At 46.1% G+C, this 12,907-nt stretch overlaps 1 protein-coding gene across 2 annotated transcripts in view; it reads right to left on the reverse strand.

Moving 5' to 3' along the window:
- Nucleotides 1-5,065: 5,065 nt before the first annotated feature.
- LOC119978211 (ras-related protein Rab-26-like) overlaps nt 5,066-12,907 on the reverse strand; it is a 378,668-nt gene continuing 370,826 nt past the window's right edge. The window contains exons 6-9 of one of the 2 annotated variants that reach the window (XM_038819652.1): nt 11,210-11,275; nt 8,714-8,770; nt 7,300-7,376; nt 5,066-5,867 (exon numbers count right to left, since the gene is read on the reverse strand). In XM_038819652.1, coding sequence (XP_038675580.1) covers nt 5,765-5,867; nt 7,300-7,376; nt 8,714-8,770; nt 11,210-11,275 — 303 coding nt within the window. In that variant the 3' untranslated portion in view covers nt 5,066-5,764. Of the gene's footprint in view, nt 5,868-7,299; nt 7,377-8,713; nt 8,771-11,178; nt 11,276-12,907 lie in introns of both variants that reach the window. The other variant, XM_038819653.1, reaches the window with a different exon arrangement.

The following is a 12,907-nucleotide window of genomic DNA, read 5'->3' on the forward strand; positions in this document are numbered from 1 at the left end:
CAGTGTTTGGAAGAACCATGAAACCTGTCTTCATGCTGTATTATGGCAATTTGCTTGCACAAATGAGTTGGATAATGAATTGAGGCAGTGGTGGATTTGACTTGTAGAATCCCTGCAGTGCAGAAGCAGGCCATTTGGCCTGTGGAGTCTGAACTGACTGAAGCAGGCCCACTCCCCCATTTTAGCCAATCCACCTAACGGGCACATCTTTGGACTGAAGAAACCAGAGGGAACAAACGTGGATATGGGGAGAAGTGTGCATGCAATCACCCAAGGTTGGAATTGAACCTAGGTCCCTGGCACTGCAGCAGTGTGCTAACTACAGTGCTGCCCCTATGATTTTTTTGATTTTCATGATGGATGGATGGATGGATTGATAATAAATAGGTGGTGTGATGGTTGTATGAAGCACAGGTACTGGCATAGACCAGTTGGCCATGGTCGCAGTGGTTGACTTAATTCATTTGGGTTTTATTCCCAGCTTGGGTTACTGCAGACTGCATATTCTCCCCATGTCATTGTGTGTTTCAATTTGTTTATTGTCACTTTACCAGGGACCGGAAAGTGTTTTTCTGCATGCAGATCATTAAATACATAAAGGAAATAAAACAAATAGTGCAGCACGTGTTGCCCTACAATTATGTAACTCCATAAACACTGGGATCGGGTGAAGCACACGGGTGTAGTGTTAATTAGGTCAGTCCATAAGACGGTTGTTTAGGAGTCGAAGGACCTGCTTTTGAGTGTTCTCAGACTTTTGTACGATGGAAGAATAAGTAAGCTGGGTCAGAGGCAGTCTATGCTGCCAGCTTGCCCCAGTAGGAGGTGTAGATGGAGTCAATGGATGGGAGGCAGGTTTGTGAGATGGACTGGGCTGTGTTCATAAACTCTGAAGTTTGTTGTAATCTTGGGCTGAGCAGTTGCCATGTGATGCAGCCAGATAGGATGCTTTCTATGGTGATCAATAAAAGTTGGTAAGAGTTGATGTGGACATGCTGGATTTCCTTAGTTTCTGAAGTATAGGCGCTGTTGTGCTTTCTTGGTGGTGGCATTGACATGGGTGGACCAGGACAGATTTTTGGGAGATGTGTACCCCAAGGAATTTGAAATTGCTAATCATCCCCACCTCAGCCCTGTTGATGCTGACAAGGGTGTGTATGGTACTTTGCTTCCTGAAGTCAAGGACCAGCTCTTTAGTTTTGCTGGCATTGAGGGAGCGATTGTCACTGAACCACTCCACTAGGTTCTCAATCTCCCCCCTGTATTCTGACTCGTTATTTGAGATCTGTCCCACTATGGTCATTGTCAGCAAACATGTAGACGGTGTTGGAACTAAATTTTGCCATGCAGTAGTGTGTGTACCGGGAGTATAGTAGGGGGCTAAGTATGCAGCTTTGTGGGACCTGGTAATGAGGACTATTGTGGAAGAGGTGTTTATTCTTACTGACTGGTCTGGAAAGTCAAGGATCCAGTTGCAGAGTGAGGAGCCAATTCCTAGGATTTGGAGCTTTGATATGAGCTTGGCTGGGATTATGGTGTTGAAGGCGGAGTTGTAGTCAATAGATAGGAGTCTGATGTGGGAGTCCTTGTTATCAAGATGCTCGAGGGATGAGTGTAGGGCCAGGGAGGTGGCATCTGCTGTGGACCAGTTGTGGTGGTCTGCAAATTGCAGTGGATCAAGGCATTCTGGGAGTATGGGGGTGATGGTGCTTCATGACCAACCTCTCAACTCTTCATTACAACTGAAGTCAGGACCACCAGATGGTTGAGGCACGTTGTCTGGTTCTTTAGCACCGGTATGATGGTGGTCTTCTTGAAGTAGGTGGGGACCTTGGAGCGGAGTAGGGACAGGTTAAAGATGTCCACGAACATGTTTGCCAGCTGGTCCGCATATGCTCTGAGTGTACTTCATCTACAAGCACCTAATAATTTAACACTTCCATAAAGTCGACAGCAGAGGGCACTCTAACTCTATTGTTGACATTGGAAGCTGTTACAAGGTTGAACATTCAATGTCCCATTGATCACGAGTGAAGTTGATGGTTGAAATGTACTTGGAGCATCAGCAAATGCATTTTTATCCAGCAAGAGCTTTACGACTAAAATGTCTATTTCACCGAATAGAGATGGGGAAAAAAAACTCTTCATTCACCTGAGGAAGGAGTAGTGCTCCGAAAGCTACTGTTTGAAACACACCTGTTGGACTTTAACCTGGTGTTGTAAGACTTCTTACCGAATAGAGGTTATTGCCAGTGCAAAAGGACACTTGGCCCATCAAGTCTGCACCGACCCTCTGAAAGAATGCCATACCTAGGACCACTCTCCTGCAATCCCACCTAACTGCACATCTTTGGACTGTAAGGGGCAAATTAGCATAGCCAATCCACCTATAGTGCATCTTTGGACTTGGGTGAAACAACCATTGACTATGCAACTGATTTTAAAAGCGAAGGCCAACATGAGGGCTTCAGAATGAGTCCCAGTAAAGTCTTCGGTTGCTTGCATACTGCCCTGAATATCAGAGAGTTCTGAGGTACCCTGGCTTGATGCAGCAAGGAGCAAAGGAGTTTGATAAATAGTTTGGCACTGAACCAATGAGGAGGTGCCCTGGCCTAATAGGGATATTTGCAATGGAGCAACGGTGATGTGTCGGAGTATTGAAGATCTAGAAGGGAATAGGTAAATTGGTACATTATCCTGGTTCAATATTAACACAAACACCTAGGCAAGTAGCTGCTGTATAAGGCTGGAGAGCGCAGGCTAATTGACTACTGGGCACAACACAGCTAAAGCCAACCCTGTAGGCACTTGGGTGCCCAAGAATGTACTCTTCGAGTAGCGAATTGCTGGATACTGATCCACACTAAAACTCATGAGCCTGCATTTGGGTATATCAACAAGTGAACCAAACTCAATACAGTCTGCCTTCCAGCACAACCAACCACGCTCTTAAATGCTGTACACGGGACTGACACAGCACTGAACAGTCAGCAATTCTCTAGATATTTGCCTCCTGATTTTGACTTGCCCTGTGAGGTATTTCCAGCTGATTCCAATACCACTTGTGCTGTAGCTGACCTAACCCTGACTCCTAATGGCAGTCCTCATCGTTTTGCTTGGAAAGCGGAGGACTGCAGCATCACAGCCAACATTTGGTAGGCCGTGAGTAGTGCTCCAGACGCACGTAGATAAGCAGAAGGGCCACAGCTCATCAACCAAACGCTGAAAATCATCACCCCCAGAGACCCGCAGATGGTCAAGCATTGCCAGTATTAAACAATTAGATCTGGAGAGGGTCGGGCTCTGGACACTGGCAACGGCGCTGCTACCATTCGCCCCAGGGAAGTACACGGGTAGTCCTGTGGTGGTAGCCACGCTGAAGATTCGGAGTCAATTCTGACAGCACAAGTAGAGGGGCGGGGTCAGATGTCTTCACCTCGATGATCGATCGCAGGTGAGTCTTGTTGGGGTGAAGGTCAGCGTCCCCCACACCTCAGTGTGGCTGGGGGATCTAATGGAGTTCCTGTTGTTATGGGCCAGGGTTTAGAGAACCCCAAAGTGTATCATGGAGTTCACCTGACCCACAACTTTTAATAGATTGTGGTATGGGGAGCACACGGCCCACTCTACAGGTGTGGTACAGCAGAAATGGAAAAGTATTTTTTAAATCAAAACCATGTTTATTCTATGAACTCAAGTTAACCTTTTTAAAACATACAGTGAACATCTTAGCAACCATCAATTCAAATACAACCCCCAAAGAGTACAACACTAAGTAATCCTTAATAACTTCCCAAACAACATCCAGAAGACAAAAGAAACACCTTTTAACAGAAGCACATCAGGTTTTCATTCACAACGGAAAACATTTATAATTCTGAATTCACCAAATGATCAAGAGATAGTCTTTTCATGGCAGAGAGATCAACAGTACACCTGCTTTGGCTGGCTTCAGCTCCAACGCTGAAAACGAAACTAAAACACACCCTGCAGGAAACAGCCCAGCTCCACCCACTCTCTGACATCACTGCAGTAATAAACCACTCATTTCTTAAAGGTACTCTCACTACAGATATTTATATACATACCCATTTATAAACACCCATTTCTTAAAGGTACTCTCATATGACACCAGTTAGAGAAGGTGAAATTTGCTTTGAGAGGGCCGGATGAGGGGTTAGAAACAAAGGAGGGCTTTCGAGCCTGCTCCACCATTCATTATGAACAAGGCTGAAGATCAAGATTGATACTCTGATCCCGCCTTCCCCCCCCCCCCATATCCCTAGATCCCTTTATCCCCAAGAGCTATATCTAATTCCTTCTTGAAATTACACAATGTTTTGGCCTCAACTACTTTCTATGGTAGCGAATTCCATACATGCACCACTCTCTGGGTGAAGAAATTTCTCCTCACCTCAGTCCTTATCTTCAAATAATGACCCATAGTTCTGGTCTCCCCCACCATTGGGAACATTCTTTTTGATTCTAATCCTGTTAGAATTTCATAAGTTTTTATGAGACCCTCTCTCACGCTTTGAAATTCCAATGATTATAATCCTAACCGATTTAGCCTGTCCTCTTATGACAGTCCTGTCTGGTAAACCTTTGCTGCACTGCTTCCATAGTAGATAAGGACACCAAAACTGCACACAATACTCCAGGTGTGGTCTCACCAATGCCCTATACAATTGGGTTTGTTTGTTACACTTTGGAGATCTGGTTGCCATCAAAGGGGGGTGAGAGTGGTGTTGTGATTATGTTTATTTGTTGTTAAAACGTTGAAAATTTAAATTAAAATATTTTTGTAAAAACAATGAGATTGCTAGATATTTGGACATTACGGAACTAAGGAAATGCAGGGGGTGAATGTAAAAGATCAGTGTGAATGTAAAAGATCAGTCAGGCTCTTTTGAATGGCATAGCCGGCCAAAACTCCTATTATTTAACACCACAGTTCTGCATTCGCTGGCTACTTGATGCAGATGTTAGAAACTTTCAGCCAATGCTGCAGTCCCTCACGAAAACAGAAAAAAATGTGAAGAGAATAAAAATCAACCATGTGGGGTAATTTTCAAGTTTTTACTTTCTGCAAAAGCATATGTTACACAATGATTAACACCAGGCCCATCGATCATTTTCACCGTCACTTTTCTCACTCACTACGGAGTGTGGTTTCTTGGAAAACATTTTATTTTACAGATGTTGCGACTATTTATTAAAATTCTAATATCAAGTCTGACAATTGCGCATTAAAGTAGTTGTTTTAAAAAATAGTTTACAGTATTTCAGCAAGATGCAGAAAGTGGGGTCAAATTGCGTTTTCTCTGCAACTGACATCGTGATTTATTTTCGCACGTGTGGTTTCTCTTCTGTTCCCCAAATGAAATTAACATTGGCCCTGTAAAGGATTTAAAAATAGACACAGCATACAATCACGGACATCAATGTACATTCATTTAATGTCCTACAGGACCAGGTTTGTTTTTCTATTGATACAAACTGAGAGTCAGCAAAAGCAGATTTAGATTATGTAAACAATCAAGTGTAGTACTTTCGATCCTGATTTAACACCATTTATATCCCACCCACCTCCCCAAATGAGCTCACGGTCTTATCGGCTGATAAACACTCGTCGATGTACAAACAACAAGTACAGACATGCAGGAACTTCACACAAAAGATGGCAGAACCACGAGACGAACTGTCCTGGCTGTTGAACACCAATCAGTCTTGTACAAATGTATCAGCAGAAAGAATGCGCCAGTTACGAACTGCAGCAACCCGTGCCTTTCATTTCCGAATTCACATAGTCGTGGAGCTTGAACTTGGGGTCGTTTGGTGATTTCATCGACCTGTGCTTCAGTTCTCTGTAACACACAGGGCAGTAACAGTCAGACCTGTCCTGAAGGTGGAGCTGTATTAGGTTAGGCTGATCTTGCACCAAGAGCTGGGGCAGTGCAGTGGACGAGCACACACTGACCGTACTCCCCCATGATCAAGATTCTGATCCCGTGCAGAAACGCTCGGCAGGTCAGGCAGCATCTACGGAGAGAGCAACGCTCAATGTTTCAGGACTGGAAAAAGTTACAAGTTACTTGCTCCGGTTCCGAGTAAACACAAACTCTGCTCTCTCCCTCTCGCTTTGTACGCTGCCTGACCTGTGGAGTAGTACCAGCATTTTCTGTTTATAATTTGGGGTTTTCTGCATCCAATCTAATGATTCTTGCAGACAACAGGGTGAAATAGAAATGTAACAAAATCAAGATACTGCGGATGCTGGAAATATTGAGTTCTGAACAAGAGTCACATTGGACTTGAAATGTTAACTTTAGGGGCGAGATTCTCCGCAAATGCGGAGAGTTGAAAAGGCTGCCGTGAAACCGGCCGTGTTTCACGGCAGCCTTCACGCCCGTTCCCGGGACCCGATTCTCCCCCCCCCATCGGGGCTAGGAGCGGGACCCCGGGAATCACGGCGTCGCGCCCTTAACGACCGCCGTTAAGGCCGCGCGCCAAGATGACGCGCGGCCGGCTCCAACCCGCGCATGCGCGGGTGACGTCATCACGCCATTGACGGAACCCACGCATGCACGGTTCCGCATTTCTCCACCGCCTCCCGACAAGATGTGGCGGCTTGATCTTGTTGGGCGGCGGAGGGGAAATAGTGCGGGCCTCTGGATGCCCGTTTTTACGACGGCAGCAAGCAGGTGTGTTTGCTGGCGTGAAAAAACGGGCGTAAAGGCCCGGCCCATCGGCCACGGAGAATCGCTTCTCTCCGTAAAAAACGGCGAGTGGCGATTTGTGACGTGGGTCAGGCGAGGGGGGGAGAATAGCAGGAGGGCGTGAAAAATGTCGGGAGGCCCTCCCGCTATTCTCCCAACCAGCGTGGGGGGTGGAGAATCGCGCCCTAGGTTTCCCTCTGCCAGACCTGCTGAGATTTTCTGTTTTTATTTTAAATTATTTTATAATTTTTATTAAATTATTCCTGAGATTTCCAGGACTTTCTGTTTTTATTTTAAATTATACGTATATTGACTACCTTATCCCAGTAATACTGCTCCTTGTCAATTATATATCAGTGTTATACCTACCAATGTACACAAAGCTGACAAAATAAATTCCTACTTACGGTCATCAATTCTTATTTGACTAATCCTCGTTTGCCTTTTCAAATCTCAGGTTAACTTTTGTCATTTTTTAATTTTACCTCGGGGATAAGAAGATCGGGAGATACTTGGACGAAAATTGGTTGTTGTAATAATCCTCACCAATGTCTGCCAATGCAGGGAGTGCGTCACTTACTTTGCAATAGCCATAAATGCCAGCTCAACATTTAGGCCTGTTTTGGCACTTGTTTCCATAAAGGGCACCCCGTATTCCTGGAAGAAGATAAAGGCCAATTAGGCAAGTCCGCAGGAAAGCAATTTTCAGCCTCACTACCAGGGCAGTAAATTGGCTGAGTGAGTCGCAATTCCAGTTTTACAACCCAGCAGATTTCAATCCATTGGTATCAAATGGCCCACCGATCCACTCTGCCCAATCACCCCCATTTCCACTGATAAATGTTTCTCCCAGTATTGTAAAATAGTACTGAGTCCATAGTCTTAAAATAAATGATGCTTTCAGTCACAGCCCTGCATTTAAAAAAGTGAAGTAACTGGCATATTAAAATCTAGGGACAGACTAAATCTGCTCTTAAATCATGGCAATTTCATTACACTTGCCATTGTCATTTATGATCCAACAAGTGGGCGGCACGGTGGTTAGCACTGCTGCCTCACAGCACCAGGGACCCGGGTTCGATTCCGGCCTTGGGTGACTGTGTGTGGAGTTAGCACTTTTGCCCCGTGTCTGCGCGGGTTTCCTCCGGGTGCTCTGGTTTTCTTCAGATTAAGTGGGTTGGCCATGCTAAATTGATTCTTAGTCTCCAGGTATGTGCAGGTTAGGTGGGGTATGGGGCAGCCGGGGGGGGGGGGGAATGCAGGTAGGGTGTTCATTCAGAAGGTCCATGCTGACTCAATGGGCTGAATGGCCTCCTTCTGCACTGTAGGGATTCTATGGGCTGGATTCTCCGATTTTGAGACTAAGCGCTGAATTCGGCGTGGGAACGGTGGTGTTTTACAACCGAACAAATGCCGCAAAACAGCCACCAATCCCCCGTCTGGTGGGGGGCTAGCAGGCACGCAGCATAGAGCCCCCGGCTCCAGCAGCCTGCAGCGCCGGCGCACGGACCCAACCTGCCAAATAGTGAACCCCCCCTTTGGCCAGGCTCGCCACCCCCCACCAGTGCCCCCAGCCCCCGCCAAAGCCTCTCCTGCCCATGAAGTGCAAAAGCAGCTGAAATAACAAAAAGAAAGAGCAGGTCGGTATCTTACTCTGCACCCCCACATCTCAAATTCACACTGACTGCTGATTCATGTCGCTAAATCGTGCCACATGCTGAATGTCTCGTCTTAACCTCCGCTTTTGATGGAGTTAGGTTTAACCTGAAACTGGCAAAAAAGATGGCTGGGGGACGCAGCCGTTGAGTGGCTTAGCACAATGACCTTTCACCTGAGTCTTGCCTTTGACCTATGCTGAGTTGGCGGGTCAGATCTTTCTCTCATTCTCTCTTTGTTTTCTTCCCACACAACCAACAGTGCTCATTTCAGGGTATTTCATTTTGCAGAATCTTACAAACCGTACAGTCTAAAGAGTGGCGTAGAAAGCGACATACCTTGGCTAATTTTTCCCCTGCCTCTTTCTTCACAGCTCTTTCTTGAGTCGCATCGGCCTATAACAGACAGACAGACATGACAATGAACAATTTTTCGGTCACATCTTCGTGAGCGAGTCTGCACTCCTCCTGATCAGTCTGGCTCATTCCCGTACTAAGTGGTACAGTTGCCATTTGTGAAAGTACGAGTTGGATTGAAGTTTCCAATGATCACAGTTCCAATGCTTTACTCTCAAGGCAGAGTAGAAGAAGTACCCTGCCTTCGCTTGGTGCTTCTCTGAAATGTCCAAGTGGCTTTTCGGAATTCTGTGTTGCATTTTGAGATTCTACCAAAGGGTGGCAGCACCTAGTTACACTGCAAAAGGATCTGTTGGGAATTATACTCTTGAGGAAAATCAAAGTAACTAAGAAGTCAAATGAACAAAAGATCAAATCAACAAATTAAAGGGCAGAGCCTAAGCCTAGAAAGGACCTAAGCCCAGGTCCTACATTGGTCAGTGTGCCCAACTAGAGCAAGCATTGGCTCCCTTGCAAAATGGGGGATGAGTGCCACTTTCCCATATTGAACGTAAACTTTCGGCTGTGGTCAGTTGTCTCAGATGAACAGCTGGAGTACTGTGTGCAGTGGTCTTTATAGGGACTGCTGGAGGCTGCCACCATAAAGAACACTCCTCGTGTTGCTCACCATTCCTCTCTGTCCTCATAACGAGTGGAACCCACCCCACCCTCCCCTGCGGTCACAAGGGAAACCAACAGCCGGGTTCCGGAAAGTCCATATTCATCTCTGGCAGTCCCTCTGACAAAGCCATACTGACTGTCCCGAATCAAACCTTGCCTTCCTAAATGGAAACAGATTCTCTCCTTCAGATTTTCTCCAACAGTTTTCCTACCACTGAAGTGAGACTCACTGGTCTGTAGTTCTCTGGCTTATCTCTACAACCTTTCTTAAATAGTGGAACTACACTCGTGGTTCTCCAGTCCTCTGGCACTTCCCCCATTGCCAGAGAGGAATTCAGAATTTGGGTCAGAGGCCCTGCAATCACCTCCCACAGCATCCTGGGACATAATTAATCAGGACCTGAAAATTTGTCCACTTTTTATGTCTGCCAACACCTCCAACACCTTGTCACCCCCTATTACAATTTGCTCAAGAACCACACAATCTCTCTCCCCGAGTTCCATATCTACCTCCGCATTCTCTTGGGTGAAGACGGATGTGAAGTATTCGTTCAACACCCTACCAATGTCCTCTGGCCCCACTTGGTCTCTAATTGGCCCGGCTCTTTCGCTGTTTAGCCTTTTCCCATTGATTGCTTTGAGAATATTTTGGGATTTTCCCTACTTTTACCTGCCAGACCTCTCTCATATCCTCTTTTTGCTTTCCTAATTGCTTTCTTAAGCTCCACCCTGCACTTTCTGTCCTCCGCTAATGCCCCCGCTGATTTACTCCCCTTGTACCTGTTGAATGCCTGTCTTTCCATTCTCATTGTATCCTGAATATGTCAGGTCATCCATGGTTCTCTGGACTTCTTATTCCTTGCTATTAGCCGAGGGGGAACATGTTGAGCTGTATTTCCTTTTTGAATATCCCCCACTGCTCTTCTGTAGATTTCCCCACAAGTAGTTGTTCCCATTCTACCTTGGCCAGATCTGGCCTTATTTTACTAAAATCCGCTCTCCCCAATCCAAAACGTTCTTTTTCAACTTGTCTATTTCTTTGTCCATAATAAGCTTAAATTGCACCATGTTGTGGTCGCTATCACCAAAATGCTCCCCACCACCACCTCAACCAGCTGTCCGGCTACATTCCCCAGAATTATGTCCAGCACTGCACCATCCCTCGTTGGACCTTCTACATCTGGACCCAAAATGTTCTCCTGTATACATTTTAAGAAATCCACTCCATCTATGCACTTAACACTATGACTACCCCAATTAACGTTGGGAAAGTTGAAATCACCTAATATAGTTACCCTATTATTATTACACACCTCTGCGAATCGTGCACATTCTTGCTCCTCAATTTCTCGCTGACTATCTGGGGGTCTATAATAAACACCGAGCAATGTGGCTGTCCCTTTTTTATTCCTAAATTCTACCCACAAAGTATCATTCGATGCCCCCTCCAAGATACCGGTTGCGATTGAGAGGCCAAAGTTAAATTCGCTTTTGGGTGATTTGGTGGGATATTTCCCGGCAGCTGCAGTGCTAAGAATCACCCCGTTATTCAACAGCACTTTGCCGGGTTATTTTGGCCTCTGGGAGTTTCTCCCCACCAAGGCCACACTCAGAGAGATTTCTTACTGGCAAGCAGACCTCGGCAGCAGGAACCGTTGTTCGCAGATCAAGGCGTCATTTTGATTGGCAGCCCCGCTCTCCCCACCCCGCCGCCCCCCCTTTTCAAGCCGTCCCGGTTTAGCGACCCCCTCCCCGATGGTGCTTTCAAAGAACGAGCTGACAAGTACCTGATACAAGATGCGCAGTGCCAGCGCTCACCTTGTTACCCAAAAGCATGATTACCACGTCTTGTGTTGCATATTCATGAATCTCCGTCAGCCAGGCCTGAAAGGAACAAGGGAGGTAATGTTAAAATCTTTTGAAGTGATAAATCACGGAAAATAAAGAATGCACAATGTCAGCGGCACAGTGGTTAGCACTGCTGCCTCGCAGTGTCAGGGTCCCGGGTTCAGTTACAGCCTCGGGTCACTGTGCGGAGTCTACACTTTCTCCCCGTGTTTGCGTGGCTTTCCTCCGGGTGCTCCGGTTTCCTCTCACAGCCTATAGATGTGCAGGTTTGGTGGATTGGCCATGCTGAAATTGCCCCTTAGTGTCCAAAGATGTGTCCGAAGGTGTGCTGGCTGGGTGGGGTTACGGGGATAGGGTGAGGGAACAGGTCGAGGTAGGGTGCTCTTTCAGAGGGTCGGTGCAGACTTGATGGGGTGAATGGCATCCTTCTGCATTGTAGGGATTCTATGATGTAAATGGTCTTATTCAGTTCGGCTACAATCACCAACAAGCAAGGTTTGAAAGATAAAACTGCTGAAGGGAATGCTTCTGTAGATCTGCCGGGTAAAAAAATGTATAAAGGTATGGGAATGACAAGACAGACAGCTTGTAACCTGAATTCAGTGGCCAGCTGCCTGAATTCAGTGGTCAGCTGCCTGAATTCAGTGGCCAGCTGCCTGGATTCAGCCAGCTGCCTGGATTCAGCCAGCCTATGGAGCGAACTTCCAGTTTAACCTCTGCTCAGCTTTAATGTCTGCAGCAAGTGAACGGTCAAGGTTGTGTTATATTTCTCCTTTGAGCCCCTCATCCTGCAGCTGTGTTCTTGTGAATAAGTTTTGTAAAGTTGTTATACGGCAGCAAAAATAGGTTAGCTTGCAAATCGGCCAGCTTTTGCACAGAGCTGATATGTAACTCCAGTCATCAATCATTTTTACTGTCTCGCTGGTTCATTTCTAGTCGGCTGATGATGGAATGAAGCATCTCAGTGAGTCTCTTATTAAACAGTCATGTCATACTTCATACATTTTTAGCTGCAGCCAACCCCGAAATCTCAGCAAATCTTTTGACTCCTGCCTTGATTAGATAACGCATTGGTCCCATCATTCTGCAGTGTGGCACTCATTTCAAAGTTTCGATGGACTTATCACTTTAAAAACAAATCTCTAAGGGAACGCTAGGAAATGTTATGCAAGTACACCCAAAATATCAGGTTGGCATGTCTCTTAGACGGAGCTTCTGATTCAGTTATGCCCGCACTGGCTGCTATTACCGAATATATCAGGTCCTGACCATCCAGGAGATGGCAAATGAGTAATAAAGTACCAGCGTGACAACTGATTACGTTGACACCTTTCCACCCGCCTCCCTTTTCCTCAGCCTGTAATCTTTACTTGTCAAGTCTGGCAAGTTCACTTCGTCTTTCTGTGAAGGGTGCAATCAACCTTTCTCCCTTCCCTCAGATCAGTTAATAGCTCCAGCCAATTAAGATAACTTTTGACCGATTATTGCGATTTTTCTAGCTGTCACACAGATTTGGAAATAATTGGCTATCTTTCAGATGACTAAGCAAAACATATAGTTGCATAGAATTATAGGGTCACTGTCTGTGCGGAGTCTGCACGTCCTCCCCGTGTGTGCGTGGGTTTCCTCCGGGTGCTCCGGTTTCCTCCCACAGTCCAAAGATGTGCG

This window comes from Scyliorhinus canicula, chromosome 15 (genome assembly GCF_902713615.1).
Source record: "Scyliorhinus canicula chromosome 15, sScyCan1.1, whole genome shotgun sequence".
NCBI lineage: Eukaryota > Metazoa > Chordata > Chondrichthyes > Carcharhiniformes > Scyliorhinidae > Scyliorhinus > Scyliorhinus canicula.